At 27.5% G+C, this 24,598-nt stretch overlaps 4 protein-coding genes across 6 annotated transcripts in view; 2 read left to right on the plus strand and 2 right to left on the minus strand.

The window, feature by feature from the left end:
* Positions 1-4,478, plus strand: part of LOC119685187 (acetylcholine receptor subunit alpha-like) — a 31,628-nt gene extending 27,150 nt beyond the window's left edge. For both annotated transcript variants that reach the window (XM_038099412.1, XM_038099413.1), the window contains exons 5-11: positions 863-978; positions 1,117-1,285; positions 1,343-1,479; positions 1,542-1,685; positions 3,471-3,590; positions 3,783-4,032; positions 4,114-4,478. In XM_038099412.1, the coding sequence (XP_037955340.1) occupies positions 863-978; positions 1,117-1,285; positions 1,343-1,479; positions 1,542-1,685; positions 3,471-3,590; positions 3,783-4,032; positions 4,114-4,311 (1,134 nt within the window). In that variant the 3' untranslated portion in view covers positions 4,312-4,478. The remainder of the gene's footprint in view (positions 1-862; positions 979-1,116; positions 1,286-1,342; positions 1,480-1,541; positions 1,686-3,470; positions 3,591-3,782; positions 4,033-4,113) is intronic.
* A 5,742-nt stretch (positions 4,479-10,220) lies between these two features.
* On the minus strand, positions 10,221-10,631 carry LOC119685189 (transcription elongation factor 1 homolog). The gene is made up of 2 exons (XM_038099414.1): positions 10,446-10,631; positions 10,221-10,382 (listed from the first exon to the last, which is right to left on the minus strand). The coding sequence occupies exons 1-2, from the start codon at positions 10,559-10,561 to the stop codon at positions 10,250-10,252; spliced, it is 249 nt and encodes an 82-aa protein (XP_037955342.1). The 5' UTR covers positions 10,562-10,631; the 3' UTR covers positions 10,221-10,249.
* A 4,912-nt stretch (positions 10,632-15,543) lies between these two features.
* Positions 15,544-24,010, plus strand: LOC119685907 (rabankyrin-5). Its single transcript, XM_038100314.1, has 6 exons — positions 15,544-15,679; positions 15,735-16,471; positions 21,139-21,273; positions 21,330-21,424; positions 21,484-22,420; positions 22,472-24,010. Exons 1-6 carry the CDS (start codon positions 15,676-15,678, stop codon positions 23,978-23,980), a joined length of 3,417 nt encoding a protein of 1,138 aa, XP_037956242.1. The 5' UTR covers positions 15,544-15,675; the 3' UTR covers positions 23,981-24,010.
* On the minus strand, positions 17,414-18,759 carry LOC119685908. Of its 2 annotated transcripts, XM_038100316.1 has the most exons (4): positions 18,667-18,693; positions 18,547-18,613; positions 17,724-17,962; positions 17,414-17,665 (listed from the first exon to the last, which is right to left on the minus strand). In XM_038100316.1, exons 2-4 carry the CDS (start codon positions 18,554-18,556, stop codon positions 17,417-17,419), a joined length of 498 nt encoding a protein of 165 aa, XP_037956244.1. In that variant the 5' UTR covers positions 18,557-18,613; positions 18,667-18,693; the 3' UTR covers positions 17,414-17,416. The 2 variants fall into 2 exon arrangements, with proteins under 2 accessions (XP_037956244.1, XP_037956243.1); XM_038100315.1 differs by lacking the exon at positions 18,547-18,613 and having other exon boundaries at positions 18,667-18,759.
* Positions 24,011-24,598: the final 588 nt, after the last annotated feature.

Consider the following 24,598-nt stretch of genomic DNA (forward strand, 5'->3'; position numbering starts at 1 on the left):
ACATATTCTTGAAATGAGCGTAGTAAAGTTTTTTAACTTAACTTTTTGAATTATATAAGAGTTTTGTTAACATTAACATAACTTTTAGGAGAATCCTATCTTAAAAGTATTTAATATGATATAATAACTAAAACTAAATTCTAATTAAATAAATTGCTATATGTATACCTTTATAATTGCAATTTCGATATATTAAAATGTATTTGTGTTTAATGTTACTTACACATTGGCTTATAAATATTATTTTAGCATTTTTTGATTATTGTTGGTATAAAATATAATTAGAACTATGTTGAAACGATTGGTTTAAATAAAAAGTTTCTACAGTGCTGTCATTATGTTCACCTTGCTTTTTTGCATCTTTAAATTTATAGAATTTTTTTGCTGCCCTGCAGATAACAACAAAGACAATAAAAAACCAAAAAAAAGTCTGCGATTTAAGCTAATTGTTGTAATTAGTACATATTTTGCACATACGATCTTTATTCTTTGATTATTGCTACCAGTTTACATTTTGTTAATTTCGTTAATTTCATTTATGTATTTTTATTTAATTACATTATATAATTAAATTATAATATTTTTTTTATGCTTAATAATAAAATGACCTGTTGACATTATGTATATAAATTATTTACTTGTTAACTTTGAATTAGTAAAGAAAATTATTGCATGCATTTTACTATTTAAAAATACAGAATCGAACTTATAAATGTTTTATTATTCATTAGAGAACATAATTACTATTATGTTATTAAAGTTTTTAAAGAAAAATAAACTAAGGTCTTTAAATATTTTTGTTTGATTGTTTTAAATTAATACCTAAAAAAATGCATACTTATATAACTCACTTTACCAAAAGGTGGACTTAAGGCATATGGATGAAAAACAAGGCAGCAATGTTGTAGATGTTGGTGTGGATCTTTCAGAGTTCTACATGTCCGTTGAATGGGATATATTGGAAGTTCCAGCTGTAAGGTAGGCATTTTATTATATTAAAGTGTATTGAATTTAGACAAAGCGATTTACATTTTGCGTAACGTGTATCACGATTATTATGCGTTACAAATTTTTATCCTTTGGTATATGTATAATTACTTTAATAAAATTTTTCAGGAATGAAAAATTTTATACATGCTGCGACGAGCCGTATCTGGATATAACATTTAATATTACAATGCGCAGAAAAACTCTGTTCTATACAGTTAACATAATAATACCATGTATGGGTATATCTTTCTTAACAGTTCTAACATTTTATCTCCCATCAGATAGCGGAGAAAAGGTAAAAGTTCTATGAATTTTACAAAAAAAATATAATATGAATATAAATAATTTATAGGTTACGCTTTCAATATCAATTCTTATTAGTCTCCATGTGTTCTTTTTATTGGTTGTGGAAATTATACCGCCAACATCATTGGTTGTTCCATTATTGGGAAAATATTTAATATTTGCAATGATATTGGTATCCATAAGGTTAGTTAAACGTTGTTAAACTAATAATATAATCACAAAACAAAATTAACTTTTATTTTTAGCATATGTGTAACAGTTGTTGTCCTCAACGTTCACTTTCGATCGCCACAAACACATCGTATGGCACCATGGGTTAAGCGTTTGTTCATTGAATTACTACCTAAATTCTTATTTATAAAAAGGCCAATGTATAGCTTCGAAGTGAGGTAAATTAGCAATTTATATGTTTTTTTATAGACTAAATGGCGATTCAAACTATATTTGAAGAATAAGTTTTTAGATTTATCAAAATTTTACTAAAATTAAGAGGCGAAAACCATAACCAATTATATAATGACAAATAACAAAACCATTGGAAAATATAAATAGTCAAATAATAGCCTTTACCATATTTCTGTTTTAAGATGTTGTTCCTTTATATTACATTACACAATCAAAATACATATACAGTGAAATTCTTCATAACGGACAATTCTATTAACCGGACAGCTTCAATTTTGTGGACATAGCTTTTTCATTAATTTGTTTAAACAAATATCATTCTAATAACCGGAGGCTCTAATAACAGGACACGGACGCTACATTTTAAACCATTTTGATCAAAAAATCTATCATGAATGGACAAAATTGAAAAAAAAATACCGAACAAGGTATTAAAAATCTACAGTTTTCCATAATACGAAATCTATTTGTAATTGTGTAGAAAATAATTATTTTAGTCATCAATAATTAAATAAATATAATTTATAATTTACCTTCTCCAAAATAGCCCAGAAAGAGGGCTTTTCTTTCGCACATTATCTGATAAAACTCTAACTGATGAATACCTGAAATGCATCCGCAGTAAAATATTTTCAAAGGAAATACTTATAATTTTGTTTTGTGCAAACATGGTTGAAGATATACGACTGCTTTTAGTTGTAAGTAAAACAGCCCGTCCTCGAGCAACTCGATATTATCGATCGATATCAAGTAACTGCCAGTGGATTGGAAATCCAGTAAAAAAGCATGGATGACTCCAGTAGTAATGAATGAATGGCTGCAGCAGTCCCATAAAAAATGACAGTTCAGAAGTAAAAAATTCTTTTGTTTTTGGATAATGCATCATATCATCCAAGGGAATTAAACATATTGTGCAATATGGATAAAATATGTGTGATAAAAATATAATAACAATTACTTATTTTTTATTAGAGCTTAACTTATATAAATATTTCTTTTTTGCTTCCAAACACAACGGCAGCAAGCCAACCCCTTGAACAGGAGGCAATCCAAAATATTTAAAATTTTTATAGGAACTTACTTTTAAAACACTTGCTATGTAAACTTAACACTACGAGGTCAGCCTCAAAGCTGTCGTAATCTATTAAAGATTCTTGGCATAAAGTAGAAACAACAATAATCTAAAATTGCTTCCGTAAAGCAGGATTTTCAAAATTGTATTCAAGTCTTACCAATTTTGATCCCGAAAATGACAGATATTACGCTCACAATCTATGCTAAATTTTAGGAAGGACTTGATTTGAAAAATGATTTCGACGGTTTTTTCCAAATAGACAAAAATATTTACACTGAAGACATCAATGTTGAAATTCAATTTAGAGAACAAAGCGATATTATGGACATAAGTTCAGAAGAAAAATCTAATGAAGAAATTAGTGAGCCCATAACATCATACGATAAGGTTTTAAAACTTCAACTTTATTCAAAATATCATTTGGGTGCAATGTAAACATAATTTTTATGAGAGATTTCACTGTATACAAAAATGTAAAAATATCTTGACTTACCTTTTAATTACGGCCCAAATTGAATCAAATTGAATTGAAAAATATTTAGAAAAAATGTATATTCAGAAAAATATAAATATCAGAAAATAACTTGTTCTTAAAATATAAACCAAATTTATTTATATATTTGTTTGACATAAACACCTCTAGGTAAAACTTAATAAATATTTTGATTATAAGACATTTATTTATTTTTTACAGTAAGATGCAATTGAAGGACACGCATGCTTGCTTTTATCCATACTTTTCTACTACTCATATTGACCACAGCGCCAGTAGATATATTCAAACATCATTAAAAGATGATTATTCTTCTAGAAGGTAAAATCTTTTTTTTTATAAAATTTTAAATACAATCTAAATTACAATAATTGTATATATTATATTTATACATATTTATGAACAAGTATTTTGATTAAGTACTAAGAAATGTGTTCTTTGTTAGATAAAGCAAGCAAGCAATTTTTATCTTTGAAATTATATGAAAAATACATTTCATTTTAATATGTTTAGCTTAAGTGATTCTGGTCCTTTTGGTGGAAGTTGTCAAGTTCATGGGCCCACTTTATCGCAGTTGGGGCAGTCCGTTTCAGATGATTTAACCGCAGTACCAGATGTAAATATGAAACCATCAGTAATGAAAAGTCCTGTATTAAACAACCCAGCCTTTTCACATTCAAAATGCCCACCAAGTGTTCATCGTAGTTGCTTTTGTGTTCGCTTTATTGCTGAACATACAAAAATGCAGGAAGACTCCATTAAAGTAATTATTATTTATATTATTTATGTTAAAAATATGTAACTTATTTTTATAAAAAACAAATTATTAAAATCCGTGGCTTAGGTTAAAGAAGACTGGAAGTATGTCGCAATGGTACTGGATAGGCTATTTTTATGGATTTTTACGCTAGCAGTTCTTGCTGGAACAGCAGGAATAATTTTACAAGCTCCAACCTTATATGATGATAGAATTCCCATCATTGAACAAAAAAATATAGATTTTTCAGGCTCATCTGGTGGACGTTGTCGGCCTCCACAATAACATTATGGCAAGAAATTTTTATCTGTTTCAAATATACGGAATATGAATTAAAATTAAAATATTCAAAATAATAGAATAGTCGTCTTTGTGATTATTCTTAAATGACAAAAATATAAAACTTTATTATTCTCTATTTAATAAGTTGTTAGAGAGAAATAATTATGTTCATATTATAAGATACGTCAATTAATTGGTATATGTTGATTAGGTTTACAAAGTTCAAGTTTTATTTACAAATGGTATTTACATAAAACTTAACAGATTAAGATTTTAAATAATTATTGGGCTCCAAAACAATTTTTTTTGTGAAATTTTAATTTTACATGTGTCATGCCAAATAATAATAATAATTTGCATTTAACCATAACAAGCATTTGATTAAAATTTATAGTATTAACTTAAAATTAATTTTATATACAAAAAAGTTTTAGATTATAAACGAATTTTTATGTGCCAAAAATTTATGATTCACAGACTTGTTAATTTGTTTTTAAGCTTTTATTGTATAAATAAAAGTATATAAAAGTAAAAGTAGTATTATAAAATAATATTTAAAATAATATTTAAAATACTTCATGCATCTGCAAATTAGATTAGGTCGTAACTTTCATTTTTATACAAAAACCGTGGTATGTTTATTATTTGCATAATTCTTATTTCGATATATTTTACAATTAATAAATAAAACTCCTTTAAAATAAATCCTTTAAATTGAAACATATATGTTATATGACATCTAAATTGTCACAATTATTACACATGCAATTAACGGTTTTTCATGTTTTTCCGGACTTGCATCTTTTTAGAATATTATATTATTACAAAAATAAATCTTATTATTAAGATATATATTTGTCCTTAATACATGATCATTTAAATGTGTGATTAAGTATAATGAAATTTGAAAATTTTGTAATTGATTCAAAAATGCTTGCCATTTCGCAATATAGATTAATAAATAACTGTTGGACGAGTTAAAATTGAGACAGAACTTACTACAGAAATCACATGAAATTGACTTCAGTGATAAAACTCTATAGCCAAAATTGTGGCATCTCAGACCTTGAAAATCCACAAGTAACTGTCAAAAAACCATTACATCCACAAGAAGTTATTGTATAATGGTGTATTTGCGTTGATAAGCCCCTACTTTTTGAAAATGACGAAGGTAAGAGACCAACTGTCAATTGGGATCCATACATCCACATTATTACCAATTTATTTGGTGCAAAATTGAAGATAGGGATTTAGAAGATATGCAATTTAAGCAGGAAAGTGCCACTAACCTAACAATATGTCTTGTTTTAGCTTTTCCGCTCTTTAAAATTTTCCAGATGTGTAACTTTAGCTTTTGATTACCACCAAGATTGTACGATTTGTCACCACTGGATTTTGTGTTAATCTGGAAAATTGTTAAATTTTTGACGACTTGAAAACAAACATCCGTCAAAAACTTTAAAATTTTAGGACGTCCCGTAGAAGAAATTTAAAAAATGTCTTTCACATGTGTGCAGTTATTTGAAAAGGCCTGTTTTATATATATAATTCGTGCTGTAGAAATTATATTTATTCAGCAATGAATGTATAGAACTGGTTATAATAGAACTGGTTATTTTCTGGAGACACTATGTAGTGTTATTTTGTTGTAACGTTTGTTACTGTTTACAAAAGTAATATCAAAGTTACCTAAGAAGTAAATTTATTATTTGTATAGTTGTATCAAATAAAACGAATCATTCATTATTCAATTATATCAATTAAGATTAGAAATTAAAAAAGACATATATAGTAAACTAAAACAAAAATTTATAGTAAATAAAATATAGAAATGATACTCAAATAAAAATTTATTGCTGTAATGAAATTCGGTTCTGGGACTTAAGTTATAAATACTAAATTCTGTCACTACTTCTGAAAATATCAGCATTTAATTGAATTCAATTTGTAATTATTAATGCCTGACTTATATACTTTAGTAACTTATGTTAATTTCTTTTTTTTTTATTTGACATACACATTTGTTATTAATTTCAAGAAAATTTGATTTGAATATTTTTAAAATATATTTTAATTTTAAAATAATTTTATTATAATAACTCTATAAATAAATTACTATCCCAAAGAAATGAAACGTCCGGAGAAACAGAATCATTTTCTATTTATTTTGTATGGTGTTCATATAAAGAAAAATAAAAAGTATTTGTTATATATCAAATAGTATTTTTAAATGAAAATATCACAGTCAAGATCCAAATAAGAAACATGTTATAAATATTTACTTGCTCCAGAAATTATTCCTCAACTATATAAAAACACGCAATATAAAACAACGATAATAATTATATAAATAATACATTAAGTTTTGTAACCATAAACTTTATTTTTATATTATTAAAGTGATAAACATTCGATATATATTTAATTTTGAAATTTTGAAAAATTAAAAATGTATTACAATAGTTATTTAAATCATGTGTGTTATAAAGGGTAATAACTTATTATTTTCTAAAACAATGTATAACCATAAATTATAATTTGATTCTGTTAATTTCTATCTAACTATAATTCCAAAAAAATTAAAAAATTTTATCTAAATAGGTAAAACTCATTCCTTATAAATGCCATTTAAAAATTAATATTAAAATTTGTATTAGATACATATATGATAATAAAATACTCATTTAGTTTATATGAAGATATTTTAAAAATTAAAGTATGTTGGGATATAGCATTTATAAAATAAAAAATATTGTTGAAATCTGCCCTTCAAGAGCAAAATATGGATAAATTCCTAAAATTGTTGTAATTTCAAAGTTTTATAAACCTCATATACTACAATACATATAAATATGTATATACGTGAAAACAATTCATATTACATGTAAATTAAATGTCCATAATACAATAAGAAATTAAAAAATATTTTTATTTTTTGCCAATATACACTGTTTATTTACTGTTACTGAGTGAATTAAGTCAATTTTGCAAAATAATCTGTTAAAAATATTAGCCATTCGATTTGAAAATAAAAACAATTTTAACCTTTTTTATTCTTTGTTGAATTTATCTTAAATTTAAAAATATAGCTTGAGATTATAAATCTATAGCAGAAGTAATATTTGTGAAAAATTTATATATAATACATATACATATTAATTGATATGAAATTTACTCAAGCTAAGAAGAATTAATTTTGCAGATTTTACATGGGCATATTTATATAAAAACATCAAATATAAGTAGAATATAATATATTGGCAACGTATTTTTAAATTAATTTATACTCGTATATTTAGAAACATTACGTGAAATAGAAAGTTAACATTTAGTTTTTAAGATGAAATATTAAGGTTAAAAATGTTGCAAATAAGTAAAATATAAAAGTTTGTTCATATATACACAACTAAAATAGAATAGATATATAGTGTCTACATTTTTTAAAAAATAAAAAAAAATAATTATATTAAATATTATAAAGCAAATAATAAAGTAATAATAAAACTCTTGTTTAATTGTGAATTTTCCAATGTAGTTTCGGCTATTTGATTTGAGATGTGAAGTCTCAATTTCGTTTCTTCTTTGCTTAATACATTTTACTGAACTGGAATTGATTGCATAATACACAATTTTAAAACACTATTTTTAGAATATATTAATATGACTTATATTATTATATTTAAAATTACATTGGCACAATGGCTATTTATAATAACAATTATTATTACTGGTCCCTGCAATATTCATTACTTGAAGTAAAAGATGCGACAGCTATATAGCTATATTTTTTTAACTATATAGTATGCTGAAAGCATGAAAGATTTAAAGCCTTTAAAATGAGTTTATAATAATAAATTGAGACATTGAAGGCAGAATGGAGGGGTCAATAGCAAGTTCAATTTGTTTAATTTAGAGAAGTCACCAGTAAGATATTTGTGGAAAGAAGTTTGTGGAAAGTTTATTATTAAACTGTTACTATTATCAATATATTCAATAACCCCGAGTTACATTTTTCTATATACTATATACGGTTTTATAACAGAATAAAAGGTACCGAAAGAAAATCAAATCCTTTTGTGGCCAGTGAAAGTAAGTAATCGTCTGTGCCAGTTACTTTACGGGTGCTACAGATACCAGTATACCGCTTGTAATTGATAAAATCACGAAAACACTTCTTTCAAAAGATCCGTATAAATTCCAATAGAAGCTAATTTCCGAAATTGAGAAAACATATGTATATGAAAAAGATATTGATGTTGCTATAGCAAAGTAATTTAATTTTGCTATTATACTGCTTACGTCTGAAGATTAATATATCTGCATTTTTAAGATTAATATATCTGTTGAACCAAGAGCTTTTCCTAGATCGACTAGCAAAATTTCTATTATAATAAATTTAAATTCTGTTTAAAATTAATAAGAGCTCTGGGCGCGAGAATAACAAATTAAACGATAAGGGTTACTGTGTTATTGCATTTCTTTTCATGTGAAAGCAATTCAGTATATAAAATTGATACATTATTTTTATTATTGTTTAACAGTTTTCTTAACTTTACCCAACTTGTTAATGCATTCTGCAAATGGATTCATCTAACAATATTTGAATATTACATGTGTATAAGATATGATTACGAAGATGTATATCGGAGTAAATAAAATTCCAAGATATAACTTGTAAGAAATAAACATTTCGTTTATATTGAAGTAAATAGGATTTTTCAGTTTTATATGTAGGTAAGGTCCGAAGGCTGTTAATTGTTTTTTGTGCACAGACGTCAACACTAGGAGTTGAATCAAGAAGAAATAAACGTAAACGTCACTCAAAGTTTGAATTTTTAAACGAAAAAGATTCTAGCTTTCAGAGACTCAGAATTGGCCATAGTTTTCATCATCACCTACGCTTAATTTAATTACAAACGTGCTTTAATGAAGCAGTATTACAATCATTCTCAGTTACCTTATTTCTTGATACGCAACTTTCAACCAGCAAAGTCGATGACAATCTGTGATTTGTGTCCAACAAGACATCATGTATTAAAAAACTTAAAACATATGTGCTATACACATAAACTGACTAATTCAGACAGGAATCTGCATATCTGATTACTATGATATCAGTTATCATACCAAGTGTGAGAATATTGGAACAGACACGTTGGTGTATAATCGATCGCAAACTCCTTATTTGTGGACGATTTATCGTAATTGTATATTCAAGGGATGTTGTCCAAAAGTTAACTCACCTTTCCTTTTGTTCAGGAAAAATGTAGTTGAAAAAATACATACCAATTTAAATTTTGGTTGTATAGTGTATTTTTTATTTGAAAATAGCATAATCAGTTCGTTTCATTATGTGAATCGTCTCATTACTTTAATATATAATGATTTTATAAATTAATTACACTTTTAAAGTACTTTCTTAGTTTTTATATATATCATTTATATGTATAAAATTTTTTATTAATATATATTTATTCATATAAACCGTACTTTTGACTAAAGACGTTTCATCATTACTGATATAAAGTCTAAACTCTTCCACTATTAAAAATCAATCTTGCTTTCCATCTAGGATGAATCGGGTGACACCGTTAATCAAGTCTGTTAAGGCTGAATTAGTTGTGCTGTAAATTCTGCCATTATTCTGCCTAATTGAATATTAGAAATTGTCAATATCGAAAAAATGCAATTCTTATTGATTGCAAGAGATTACCGTGCACTCCACAGCAAGAGACTACTTAATTTATAACTTCATTTTTTTAACATACTTTATATTTCATATTTTAATTCATTTTCATTAAAAAAAAACATTTCTTGAGAATATACATATAAAAAAAAATATGAATATTGGGCTTAAAATCTAAAATTAGTATTATAAATAAAGTTTTTTAGAGTTTAGTTAATTAGATGTTTAAAGATAAAACGGCATACGAATTAAATGTCAATTTGCGGTTTCGCAGGCATCCACCCAGTCATTATAAACATCAATGGGCTCCGAAAGAAAATTAATAGAAGTTTGATAGTCTTCTAAACATACGCGACATGCGATTCTTGCAGTATTTCGACTCTTATCCCTAATAATATATAAGAAATAAAATAAACATAATATAACTAAAAATCATAATGTTACCACATACATTTTTACTTCACATGTCTTTTCATGATTACAAAATGGACAATTAAATTGTTGATCCAAAGGTTGGATATTCTTTCGCTTCGGCGGCGGCTTCCTTTTAGATTTTCTACGTCCCATACTTCTTCCGCATAGACTTTATAAAATAATAACAATATTTTAGTGTACAAAAACAGTCTTGCAAGAGAAACAAGTGGAATCCAAACATTACATTTGGGAAGTTATTAATGATCAGACATGCTTATGACCACACTGTATAAGGGTGCGGTTACATTGTATACGAATTTTGTTTTGCCTGTTCGTACAAACAAATCAAATGTACGTAATCATATGCGACTGGTTACAGTCGCCAAAAGATCTCTATTTTTTTGCCTTGATGAATAAAAATCATTCACACATAAAGTTTTTTGTTGTTTGAAATTAATAAATAATAGTTGCGTTTCAGCAAACATGATCCGCTCAATTTTACATGCAAAACAAAAACAATGGGGTGAACCAGCAATTGATCTGGTTCACTTTCTGGTTCAATGTGAAATGTGTGTAAAAGATAAAAGTGGAACGTATTTTAATGCAAATGAGGTTGGCAATGCGATGCAACGGTGCAGTAAAATTATAAACAAATCTACATTTATATTTATTTATTATTGATTTTATTTATTTATTATTTATTTTATGTACTTATTTATTTAATATGTCATTATTATTTATTTCTTTGTTTAAAGTAATGCTTTAACTATTACTATAACAAAAATTATTACTTTATTTATTTACGTTTTATTATTTTTGAAAAAGTGTTGTTTGATAATTTATTAAAATCAATTAATTTGATATGAATATATATAAATTAAGTTGAATATATTTATTTAATTAAAACAGAACAATGCATAAGGAACCAGGCTCTCCAACATACACGTTTATAAAAGAACCATTTTCATCGCAATCTGCCTGCAAGATTAAGCCAGTCATGCTTCCTTTTGAAATAATTCTATTTGCTATGGTTTGGTGCATTTATTTTTACATGTATACGGTTTATGCAACCAATACGAACGGGAATTTTTTCGAAGCTTCCACTTTTGCATTATTAGCAAGAGCGTATTTTATAAGTTAGTGTCCAATTGATATACGCTTAACATTAGTTCTTTTAATTATTCTCCATACAGAAGCTCTTGGTATGCCAAAACAAATACCAAATTCGCAAAAAATATTCATATTTGCCATATACCACAAAAATATATAAAATTCCTTCATTGGTCTCGTCCGATTGTGATCATCACGATTATTTTGCATTCGCTGATTGGAATTTATTAACAAATCTATTAAAATATGAAACATAATTAATATATAGCAATTGTATTTTTTATGTGCAAATACCAATCAAATAATTTTTAACGAAAGAATTATTGATCGTTTCCACAAAACTTCCACTATATCCATGCTGATGCACTTCATCCCTTGAGTTTAATACACTTGAACTAGTATTTAAAAAGGGAATGGAAGAGTCAGTTTCGCTTGATGATTCTAATAAAATCTGCAATTTTCATTTATTTACTATAGAATTAAATTTAAGTTTTAAAGTAAATACTAAATAAAAACTTACATTTAATACTTCACACAGCTCAATAGTTTTAATTTTTTTCTATTTTTTAGATTTTTTGTATTCAAAATGTTCTTACTTATTTTTTTAGTGCCAAAATTATTCACAAAAATCAAAAAATTTTGTATACAAACCCAACTGGCATATTTCATGCGTTGCCAATTATTTTCAAACGTGATCCGTATCGTTTCAGCAAAGATGATTCAGATCATTGAGCGGATCATGTTTGCTGAAACGCAGCTAATATAATAACGGCTTTTCGCTAAATACATTGGAACTTCACTATGGATTTTGTTTTTAAAATAGAACTTTCAATTCGCAATGTAACAATGTAACCACAACATGCGATGTGTTCGCACGAAAAAACATATAAACGAAAACGCAAAATAACATTCGCATACAATGTAATATGGCATTTACACTGCGTCGAATGTATGTAATATGGGTGGAAACTTACATATGAGAAGCAAATGATAGATTTTTGCATATAAAATTTGCTGATTTTGTACAAATAAGTTCCAACGAGTGGCAAATATGTTCCAAATGCAAATGAATACAGTGAACATAAAAGTTTGTGATAAAGTCAGTTATAAATAAAAGTTTTTCATGACATTTGGACAGCTTGAAAAAGCTGTTTTCGAAATATTAACAAAAACAGGTGGTGGTTTTATTTCGTTTAAAACGATACATCTCTTATTGGAATTTCTACTTCCCAAAAAGTAACTAATCGAAGCTAAAAATAAGTTTTATATTGTAAGGTTTAAATGTATATTTTACCTTCATCCAACAATTTTTTTGGCACAGGCTAAAAATCAAATCAACAGATACGTTGATAAATCAATGAGAACAACTGAAGAACAACGAATGTAAACACTTTCAAGTGACTGAATTTAAATATAAAATTGTAATTATTGTATTTATTAATGTTTATATTTTTAAAACTTTATACTTGATTTAGAAAAATATATAAGGAATGTATATGTAATATTGGATTATTTAAATGTTTCTAAATTATTTGTAATAACGAATTATTATTTATTTAAGTACACGAATACTCATAAATATACATATATGAATATTATGTTAAGCGCGTATTATACATAAGATTTGTTTCTCAAACTTTTTTGTCGTTGCTTGCTATTACACATCAAAACAGTCGACATTATTTTGAACACGCCCAAAAAAAAAAACAACAACTTTACTACAAAATAAAATCATACATACATTTAAACGATGTTTTTTCCTTCGTCCCTTAAAATAGAATGAAACTTTGCATATAAGCCAACAAAAATAAGATTACATACAAAAAACACAAGCAATTTTGACAAAAAAACAAAATATTTTGATTTCCGTTATCAAAATTAAATTGTTGTAATGTTATTTCAATCTATGGATAAAAAGATAATTTCGCCTATTCTGAATCGCATAGGAATGGGAATTTTTTCCCAATTTTGCACAAATTCTTTCCTAAGCAAATTGTTTGGGAGACAAGTTCAAAAAGTATTAAAAAGAGTTTAATTTAATATATAAGTAACTTATAATGTTCAGATTTTTGAATATTTTTCAATAAAATTATTATAATAAATTTAATATAACTAAATTTTTATTTAATATATTTTATTAAAATTATTATTGTAATAAAAGTTTAACAAATTTAATATATTTAAACTTTTATTTATTTATTTTATCCACTAGGGTTTTTTTCCATAAATTAAAGCATTAACTATTGTTATTTAAAACAATGGATAATGAAAGAAACCCAAACTCTGAAATGAATGGGATTCCTAGAATATATTAAAATAAACTTTTGCAATTTTATACAGGCAAAACTTGCCTTTTTTTTATTGTAACATCTGCACAATCATAAACTATTATTAGTTTATTAATTAAAGGACATTTCTATCCTAATTATATAAATAAATAAATACGAGTTTTGGAGAGGAGCTCAAATTTTAGTTAAAGCATTAACAATTTCAATTAATAAATAAGATATTTTACTTTTTTTATTGTATATAAAAAAATAATCAATTATATACATATTTAAATAATAAACTAAATAAATAAAATAAAAATTTTCAATTATTTACTTATAAAGTATTCATTATATTTATTTCTTTTAATTAATTTACATTTAAATCAACATATGATACGCAATTTTTTTCTTTGTTTTGCTTATTTTCGCACTTTTTTTCAATAAAAAGTGCCATGGTTGCCAAAATGCAACAAATCAAATTTAAAACTTTTGTTGTTCCGAAAACAGCTGTCTCCCAAACAATTCAGAATAAGGGAGTTGTATTCTTGGGAATAGCGTGAGAATAGGAGACTTATTCCCTGGGAGTATTCAGAATTGCTATGAATAGCTTTTGTTGGCGCTAAAAAGAAAATAAAAATAGTGTCAACCCTAATATAAAATCTCTTTTGACAATCCTATCAATAAACGTCTTACTATTTTTATTTTGACAGGAGGGCGTAAAGCTAACTGTGGTTCATAGTAAGCGTTGGTTTGCATTTTTCTTTGAATGTGCTCGCACTTGAAGTATATAAAAATCTAAAACGTTATAGTGGGCACATACGCTTTGTTTTTAACTTGGAAAAATAGATGTACGTGTATGAAATTAGGGATCGCTTCATATGAAGCATTTTTTTCATATTCGATTTCAACCCCCGCATACGTACTGACTCAGTAAAAAAAAAAAACTACAACAAAATGAATTTTTATGAATTAACGTTAAACGAGTTATTAGCAATTTTCTTCATAAAAGTATGTGAGTTCCAGAAAATGGAATTTAGAAACAACTCACATCAGCTGTTTATATGTTTTATTTTATGAGCTTTTTAAAATGGCCAAAGAAAGTTTTTATATATAATAATTTTTTGGAAATTTCAAAAATAAGTAAAAATTACCTCTTAATGCATTATTAACAGAATAGCTAGAAGTAAGTGTAAAATAATATCAGTAATTATGTAAACTAACTATTTTATTTAGTGCTGACTGTGACAAGGCGGATGCCTTGACACAAATATTTAAATTGCTAATTCGATAAAATGATGTCGGCATAAGGAAACACTTCAGGCTTACGGTAATAGCATTAGAAAGCGTTTTTAATTACGGTGCAAGATTTACAAATCTGGAAAAAGGACGGAGTAGTTATTATTTAAAAATGTGATACAATTATTAAAAAACATAAATATTCAGAAGTAAATTTTTTTCTGTTAAAAGTTTATAAATTTATTTATTCATTTATTAAACAAAATTATTATTAAACATATTATAACATTTTCACAATGGTAATACCTAATTTTTACCTAATATACCCTACTCGAAATTCTGGTAAATACCAACATTCCTTGCCATACCGACATAATTTACTATTTCCCTCAATTTACCATCAATTTACTCGAAGTCGCACACGACCATTGTAGGTATGTACTTTGCTAATGAATAATGTTTGTAGTCTGTGTCAGGTTTACTAATTTTTGTATTCTCTGACAAAATATAAAGCAACAATATATTAAGCAGAAGTAGTTAATTGCTTAGATAGAGTGTATATCTGAGTAAAAGGAAAAAGTTTTGCTTTAATTTCAAATACTCTGTGCGTATATTAGGAGTTCCAGCTTTTATTTGCATTAGTTCAATGAGATGGGTAATATAGAATTTATGATTTCTAATACCAACTTTAACACATATTTGCATCATAGGTTCTACTGATAACGCTGTCACCAATAAACTTGAAACTCATATTAAATTGCTGAAAACAGAATTTGCCAAATTACAAAATGAGCACTCTGATTTACAACGAAAATATTCTCAAGTAATTGCCGAATCACCTAAAACAGATTCCATTAAGGAGGTTTCTAGTTTTGTATCCAGACTAACATTACTTGTTGCTTCCATATATGGACGCTCGACTTATTCAGATTTAACTGTACGAATAGGCGAAGAAACTATTCCTGCGCATAAATTTGTTTTTCACGCAAGATCTGAAGCATGGAATGAAGATATATTAGCATATACAAGTGAATTGGATTGGAGTGATATAGAACACGATGTTTGTATAGCACTTCTGCGATGGATATATACAGACGTAGTCACTTTACAAGATGAGAATGTTACTTTAGGATTAATTCGCTCAGCACATCGTTTTAAACTTCTCGGTCTTTTTAATAAATGTGAAAGTGAGTTGATATCCACTGTATCTGTGAAATCATGTGTACGATTTTATTGTATTGCTGAAGAAGTTGGAGCCTTAAATTTACTCGATTGCTGCTCAAGCTTAATATCATCTCAATGGGATGAACTTACTGCAAAAGACTTCGAATATATGGCTGGGCCTGTGCTTCATAAGCTACTTAAAAATAATACAAAACATCCTTTACATGCTGCTATTCGATTATCACGAGAGGATGCAGTAAAACTGTACATGGCAGAAAAAGAGGTACGTGACGATATGTTTATGTAGCTTGACTAACTAAAGATAAGTTAAGTTTAAGATAATTTATTTCTATTTTTCATCATTACTATAGACTATTAGTAATGCAAAAAGAAGTAATGGTAAAGTAAGACATTTTGCTCATATATTCGGGTTTTGTCTCTTATTAAGAAGCAATGGTAAACTGCCACTGCTTTGTATATTATTGTACAGTGTCTGGTATAAATTGAAGAATAAGTGGTTTGCATTTAATTTCACTCAAAAAAAAACATTTAAATTCAAAGTTTTGTAAGATAGTAAATAATTTATTATTTTCATAACAATTATTTATATAAAAGCTTTCGTTTGCATTGTAATCAAATGCCGATAGCAAGCGCATAAAATATTGACAAAATGTGGATTGCATAATGGGGCGTGATAAGGAAGGTTGTCTGTTTGGGAAAGAAGAATTAATGATGAAGGTATAGGAAAGCAGTTAGCAAACAAGGATGCGCTCGTTGACTTGTTCATTAAAATAAAATTAAAATTATTAGGATTATCAGCAATCCTTATTTGTTCAAGTTAAAATATATTTCTGTGTTTGTAATTCAAACCTTATGAGAATGATTTTTTCTGTAAGCCCAATTCAGACAAAAGCTATATAAACTTTCTTTTCAGATCAAGTTAGAGACTAACTTCGTCATCTCTTGCTTATTTTAAAACCTGTATTAGTTCTTTAATGTTGATAAACTATCGGCTAACACTATTCTTGATACAATTCAGAACACATATTAATCATCATTATTTGACATTTGCATAAAGCTTTCATATTCAAATAACCTATTATTTACTTTATTAATATCATAACAATATTTACATGAAGGTTTATTTAAAAATAAATTAATATAGAGAAGCAAAAGGAGACTAAAATGTTATTCTTTCTTTGTTTTCATTTTGTTGAATTCGTTTATTTTATAGATATTTATTATAAACTAATTGTGAGTTTATTATATATAATGAACACATTAAAAATGTTGTTTGTAAAATTCTGTCAATAGGAATTAGTGTAAAAAGTCGACTACTTCCATTACATAAATTTGTTCTACAGTAACAATGAGTATTTGAAGAGGCAGCTAAAGTATTTTCTTTAAATTCACCGCAACCCTCTTGATAAATTTCTTGAATGGAATTCTCCTGTTGCCACTGACGATTTCTAAAAACCTTTTATTAAAAATCATATATTAGTGTAAAAAATATTAAAAATATTTATCAATTTAACCTGAGTTGTTTCTTTTTGTTGAGCACATCCTCTCGTTATTGTTTCTTGTTTTTGTCCATTTAGCAAAAGGAGTGTCGAGATTGTTTTGACACACATTGTTGAATATGTGCAATCCACCATAAACTGTTCTGCACCAAGTTCAAATTTAACGCAAGGCTGTGTAATGATTGTTTCATTTTTAATGAAAGATGTCTCCATTGCAACGGAACATTTATAACATTTAATTGCTAGAGCATTTTCTTAAATAAAAAATAATTAAGTCTTCATGAATTTCTTAAAATACTAACTTCTTTGATTTTGGAGAAAGTTTAATCCATTTAAAAGAATTTAATACATAAATATAGAATTGAATATGTTTATATATACCGAGTACTCTTATTATGAATCATTAGATTATACGCCCTATTTTTTTTGTTTTGGGATGGATTTGATAAAAGCACGAAAACTGTTTGTATGTGTATAATCTCATTTCAAATCGCATTTAATATTTTAAATTTCAACATATAAAAGTCATAAGTTGAATGAAAAACTTTCAAATTAACATATAATGAGAAAAAAGTTAATTTATTAGCTCAGGTTAAAGTTTATATATGTGAGGAAATAAACGGATATTATGCATTTCTCCAATTTTTGCTCTACGTTATTTAAATAAGTGTTATAGAAATCCTTGTGCACATAAATTATTTCCAATTGAATTTGATATTTTTTTTATGTATATGTGCACTTTTAATAATGATTCTCTTTTAAATTATTATTGATATTAATTTTGAAAAAAATAATTTCACATTTTAGTCATTACGTTTTCTTTAAATTGTATACCTACTTTGTAACATAAATTCCGTGAACGACAAGTTAAGTAGAGTTCAACGACATTAAAAATATTTGCAATGCTAAAAATTAAATATTTACAAAAAAAACTTGGTGAAATCGAATAAGTACTAACCTATTAGTGATATATACACTGTTGAAAAAAATATATAAATTAACAAGTCATTTCTTTTCATGTTTTATGTACTTTTTTTTTAATAAAGTCAAGTTAAAGTTTATATGAAATATTTTATTCTATTCTATTTATTATTTTTTGTTTTAGCACCAAAAATTCTTATTTAACAGATAACAAATGTATTCAGCACCACTATAAAAACTTCTTGCTCAACATTAAATACCAACCAACCATACCAACAAAACACAATGTATTAACATTACTCATAAAACGAAGACCGTGCTGACACGATACACCATGTTGTCAAGCGTGACACAAAATTTTAATATCCGTTTACAAATTTGTTATAACTCTAATACTAGAATTAAATTAATACGTTACAATCAATTCAAACATATCTAGTAATTATAATTTTATTCAATGGACTCTTTTTTTTGCATAATGTAGTTGAAAATTCAATTCGATTCCGTATAAAAATCTCACAGATAAAATTTCGATTGAAATTGTAATTTGTACAAAATAAAATTAAAATTTTATTTCATAATTCTACTACTAAACATATTACGACGCACTAAGACTTGTCAATAAACATACATTTAATGTCTTTTGGTGTATATAATTTTTAAACTTCTAACATCACTAGTTAATACTAAATGAGCAATATATAACACTTTTTAACGATTGTGTTTTATATTTATTTATGTATTGCATTTTTAATGAGCACAAATTAAAAATTCCTCAATAAATAATCAACTTTTTCACAATTACTAACCTGTCAGTCATTTTCACAAATTTTATTAAAAAAATTAGTTATTTAAAATATTTAAATTTACTCATTAACATTCGCAACAGTTATAAATAATAAACAGCTGACTAAAGTTTTCCATTTTCTTCCAAAAATCATTCAAAATAGATTAGTTTTGAAATTTGGCACCATTGTAATGGAAGAGGCTTATTGCGAATTTTGTTTTTGCTTTGGATGTTAATTTTTAATCGACACGTGTGCTATTGGAGCATTCATGTCAAAAGAATACACCTTATACTAAAATATTCATTTGATAATCACAAAATTTCATGAATGTATTTCAAAATTACAACTAATTCATTGGGCAAGATTTTTATGTGGAGCTGTCTTGCAAACTCATTGCAAGGTGCACTATATGCACAGATTACGCAAGTTTGCAATGAACAACAACAAAACACCTACACAAAGTGTTTTCTTGAGCAGAAATTACTACGACTGTATTGATCGCACTTTGGCATTCACGATTTTGGCTTATATACTTATATACTCGTTATATACTTATATACTCGTGACAGGCCAACGATTAAAATAAATTTGTTTGAGATCATAGTCATTCCTTTTTGTTCACGATTAAATGACGAATTATCCGAAGAGCCTGTAATGGAGCTTCATTGATACTATATATATCGTTCTGTGATAAATGGGTAACATTTGCTGCTAGTGGCACATTGATCTTATTAGCATGTTTGCATTAGCAACTTTAGGTGTTTTATGCTGTTTACGATGCACATATTGACAGATTGGTAATGTTATCTTTGTGGGCGTAGACAGTAGTAGCTGCAAGTTAGAATATAGAATTTACATTAATAATTTTATTTTTTTTCAAAGATGATCAAATTATGGGAGTTTAATTTCACCATGCAAAAATTTTTTTTTATTTCCAAAAAACATCAACGTTTGATTACAAAAAAAAATGTTTATAATGATTCACACATTTTACAATGGTTCACTGATCATACAGTGACAAATGTTGCCAAATGTTATACCGATTAAGAAATGCTGCAATTACAATTCATGCGAATTTTGTCCTTTGAAAAAGGTGAAGGAATTATAAAACAGATTATCAACAAAAGGTTTTAGGGTCCTGACGAATGGTCCCGGCAATTTTACTCTCTTTTTGGTCATGACCAAAATGCATCTTATGCAGAGAGTCTATCAGTATTGTAAATTTGGAATATTTACGACTACTTTTACGACTGCAGCAAAAAACTCGTAAGATCTATAAAAATGTTTATTTCTTATTATATCAAATAGTTTATAATAATTCTTAACAAAAATTCGATTATTGAGCTAATATAAACTTTACTTTGTTGCTTCGTGGCGTTTTTTCTCCAAAATCTATTAAAATTGTAATAATGTGCTTCTAAAAGGCAAAATTTTTGAGATTGTTGAACAACAATTTTTTGATCAACGTGACGAGTTACACCTGAAAAAGCCTAGTCAACATGACCAAATTTAAATCAATATTTCTCTTATTCTCAATTTTTTAATTTGCATTGAAAGCAACAACAATTTGAAATTTGATGTGCCCATGACTTCTGCATAACATTGCACTTATTTTGTATATATGATATATATTATAATGTTTATAATTTTAAAAAATATAACATATACAATTAAAAAAATATTTTTTTGCTATGATAAAATTAAAAACAAAATTTATTTAGGTAGCGAATGTTATTAATAGTTTATCTGAACATGGACGGTTGCCACTGCAATTGGCTTTGGAAGCAAATGACGCTGCTATAGCGGAACTACTTGTACAAAGCGAAGAAATAAACATCAATGCTTACGATTCCACAGTAAGAAATATTTAAGAAATTATTTTAATCAAGATGTCTTTATATACAACTTTTAGGGACTTACTATTTTAATCGATGCCATTCAAAAATGTAACTTTTTTGCAGCTAAATATTTATTGGATCATAATTGCCAGTTGGATTTAGCTTCGCAGTAAGTAATGACAATAGGTTCAATTGTTTTCTAAAATAATTTTGTTAAAATTTTAACAGAGTAACTTGTGATACAGCTCTTCACGCTATTAGCCAATTTAGTCAAAGTGAAACAGATTTAGAAACCTATAATAATCTAATAGACTTGACGAAAGCAATACTAACAAAGAAACCAAATGTAAACATACAAAATCTTAAAGGTCAAACTCCGCTACATGTTGCTATTGATAACGAAAATTTTGGCATAGCAGATCTTCTATTATCATATCCAGGAATTGATATAAATATTCGTACAAACAGTGATGAAAGTGCATTAGAATTAAGTTTACATAAACAGGAAGTGCATCAAAATTCTAAATACTTTGAAATTGCTACTCGACTTATAAATATGGGAGCATGTACTAATGCAGTAAAATCAGTAACGCATAATAGTTTACTTCAAGAGTTGATCGCAAATCGATTAGAAAAATCAGCAATATATTTAGTAGATTATGCTGATATTAATCATATTAATAAACGTGGCTTCACCGCACTTCATGATGCCACTTTTCAAAATTTTCCAGAACTTGTTGGGAAACTACTCACGAAGGGTGCTAATCCTAATTTTCAGTCAAGTTTATCTGACTTAAAATCAGCTTTACATTTAGCTGTTGAAATGAATGCCCCAGATGTGATTGCAGAATTCGTCAATTTTTCTAAAGATGGCGTCAATTTAAAATCCGAAAAACCAAACTTCAATTGTTTGGATGTAAATGGTGAAACACCATTGTGTTTTGCAATAACTTTAAAACGCTCAACGCTTCTTCCTTTACTAATAACTGGAGGTGCAGATGTTAATTTACGAAATGGAAAAAATTTAACTATGCTGCATGAATCAATCCTTAAAAGTGATTCAAATACAGCAATATTCCTACTACATCATGGAGCAGATATGAATGCATTAACTAGTAATCAAGAGTCTCCTCTTCATTTAGCGATACTTCATCAAATGCCTCAGGTAAATTTTTAACATAAAAAAGTAATTATCATTAATTCGCTTCATCTGAAGGTTGTAGATGTGTTATGCTCTCAGGGAGTGTCTTTGAGTGCTGTAGACAACATGGGAGATCCCCCATTATGGATTGCATTACAAAATGAATTTGAGGATGTTGCACAAGTGCTTGTAAAACATGGAGTGGATATTGATTGCTGGGGTCCAGGTCCAGATGGTTGTCAGCAAACATTATTGCACAGAGCTATTGACGAAAATAAAGAAACCGCTGCAATATTTTTAATTCGTAATCAATGTGACTTAGATTCTCCGCGGCAGCTTGGTGAAAATGGAAGTGGGGAAGATGAAATTAAAAATAAAGACTCGCCACTTCATTTATGTTGTCAATGGGGCCTTATTAAAGTTTTACGAGCATTGATAGATCATGGCGCAAATGTTAACTCTTTTGATTCAGATAATAAAACACCATTGCATACTGCTATAGAAAATCAACAAGAGGAAATAATCTCTATTATATTGTGTCATCCTAACGTCGATTTAAAAATTCGAGACAAAAATGGCAATACTCCGTTTGCAACAGCACTATTGTCTCGGAATCACAAAGCAGCACAACGTATACTCGATCGAATGCCAAATGCAGCTGAACAAATAGATCAACGAGGACGAAATTTTCTTCACCTAGCGGTTTTAAAGGATGATTTAGAAAGCGTATTATTTCTTTTGGCAATGCAAGTAAACGTTAACTCTTTAGTTCATGACGCAATTCAATCGTCACCTCTTCATCTTGCTGCAGCTTCTAGTAAAGAAATTATAACGAGAAACTTAATATTAGCAGGCGCACTCGTAAATGTGCGAGATGCTACTCAGAAAACTCCACTACACATTGCTGCTAAACAAGGAAATTTAACTGCTTTATCAGCTCTTATGCAAAATGCCGCTGACGTTGATGCTGTTGATAATGATGGTAACAATGCTTTGCATATTGCCGTACGCTATGGTCATTTAGCAATTGTGAGAGAATTACTTACAGAGTCAAATATAAATGCAGAAGCTACAAATCTAAAAGGTCGCAATCCATTACATGAACTTTGTCGTATAGGAGAATATAACACAGCTGGAAATATTTTTGATCTTTTTGTTGAATGTATGCCTAAATATCCATTAAATACTCCAGATATGGATGGAAACACCGCATTGCTATTGTCCTATATGAGAGGACAAGTATCTCTTTGTGAAAAACTTGTGCAACAAGGAGTATGTCTTGGAACAGAAAATCATGAGGGAGCAAACATTTTTAACTATAAATTAGCCACGGATCAATTACTTTATAAATTACTTGATCAATTACCTCAAGAATCACCATGGTCAGAATCAGATTTGTGTCAGGAGTGTGGAAGTAAATTCACGTTGACAATGAGAAAACATCATTGTCGACACTGTGGTCGAGTTCTGTGCTTTAAATGCTCAAATAATGATGTTCCAATATTAAAGTTTGGCATTAATAAACCAGTAAGAGTATGTCAAGTTTGCTTTAATGTGATACATGGCGGTAGCAGTATAAATTGATTTAGAAAATAAATATGTTAATAACCCATGTATTAAGATTTTAATTTTAAACATACAGATTTATTTAAAGTATCAGCATCAAAACAATTATTTTTTATATTTTTGTTCAAACTAGAGTGGTGGATTGCGTGGCATTTGTTTTGTTACGACATAGTTAAGCCTATTGACTCATAATGATACCACGGATAACTCAATTTTTGGAATTACTTCTAGATTATAAAGGTAGACAGTTGCATAGAAGATGTTCAATCGTCTCACCTTCCTCCTTGTAACGGCAAGTTCTACAAAAATAGTTTGAGGAAGCTGTGAATATAACAGCATGCTATCACCCCTGTCAAGACGGAAAAATTCTGCCTAGTAAGATATTTATATTTCGTCTTGCAAGTTTAACTGCCATGCATTTACTTTGAATGCCATATTTTCACTGCTTAGAGAGTTTGAGCTACAGTGCCCTAATAGTTGCAGCATGACTATTAGAGTATATACACTCAGTCGCATATATCTACGTACACCCCAAAAAAAATTTTAAAATCAAACTCTCAACTCAAATTGTTCGACCATTTATTAACATTTTTAACCAATTTTTTTTTAAACATAACTATAATTTATTGTCTTCAA

Source organism: Teleopsis dalmanni, chromosome 2 (assembly GCF_002237135.1).
Source record: "Teleopsis dalmanni isolate 2A chromosome 2, ASM223713v2, whole genome shotgun sequence".
NCBI lineage: Eukaryota > Metazoa > Arthropoda > Insecta > Diptera > Diopsidae > Teleopsis > Teleopsis dalmanni.

What these genes read in the sequence shown, in the direction of transcription:
- LOC119685189 (XM_038099414.1), bottom strand. Translation starts at nt 10,561, where the DNA reads ATGGGACGTAGAAAATCTAAAAGGAAGCCGCCGCCGAAGCGAAAGAAT. An exon ending in AAGACATGTGAAGTAAAAAT is followed by an intron (nt 10,383 to 10,445) that starts GTATGTGGTAAC and finishes ATATATTATTAG; the next exon opens with GGATAAGAGTCGAAATACTG.
- LOC119685907 (XM_038100314.1), top strand. An exon ending in TGTACATGGCAGAAAAAGAG is followed by an intron (nt 16,472 to 21,138) that starts GTACGTGACGAT and finishes AAATTTATTTAG; the next exon opens with GTAGCGAATGTTATTAATAG. An exon ending in TCAATGCTTACGATTCCACA is followed by an intron (nt 21,274 to 21,329) that starts GTAAGAAATATT and finishes TACAACTTTTAG; the next exon opens with GGACTTACTATTTTAATCGA.
- LOC119685908 (XM_038100315.1), bottom strand. Translation starts at nt 18,727, where the DNA reads ATGAAAAGAAATGACTTGTTAATTTATATATTTTTTTCAACAGTGTAT. An exon ending in AGTGTATATATCACTAATAG is followed by an intron (nt 17,963 to 18,666) that starts GTTAGTACTTAT and finishes TTTTTATTTAAG; the next exon opens with AAAATGCTCTAGCAATTAAA. An exon ending in AACAAAAAGAAACAACTCAG is followed by an intron (nt 17,666 to 17,723) that starts GTTAAATTGATA and finishes TTTTAATAAAAG; the next exon opens with GTTTTTAGAAATCGTCAGTG.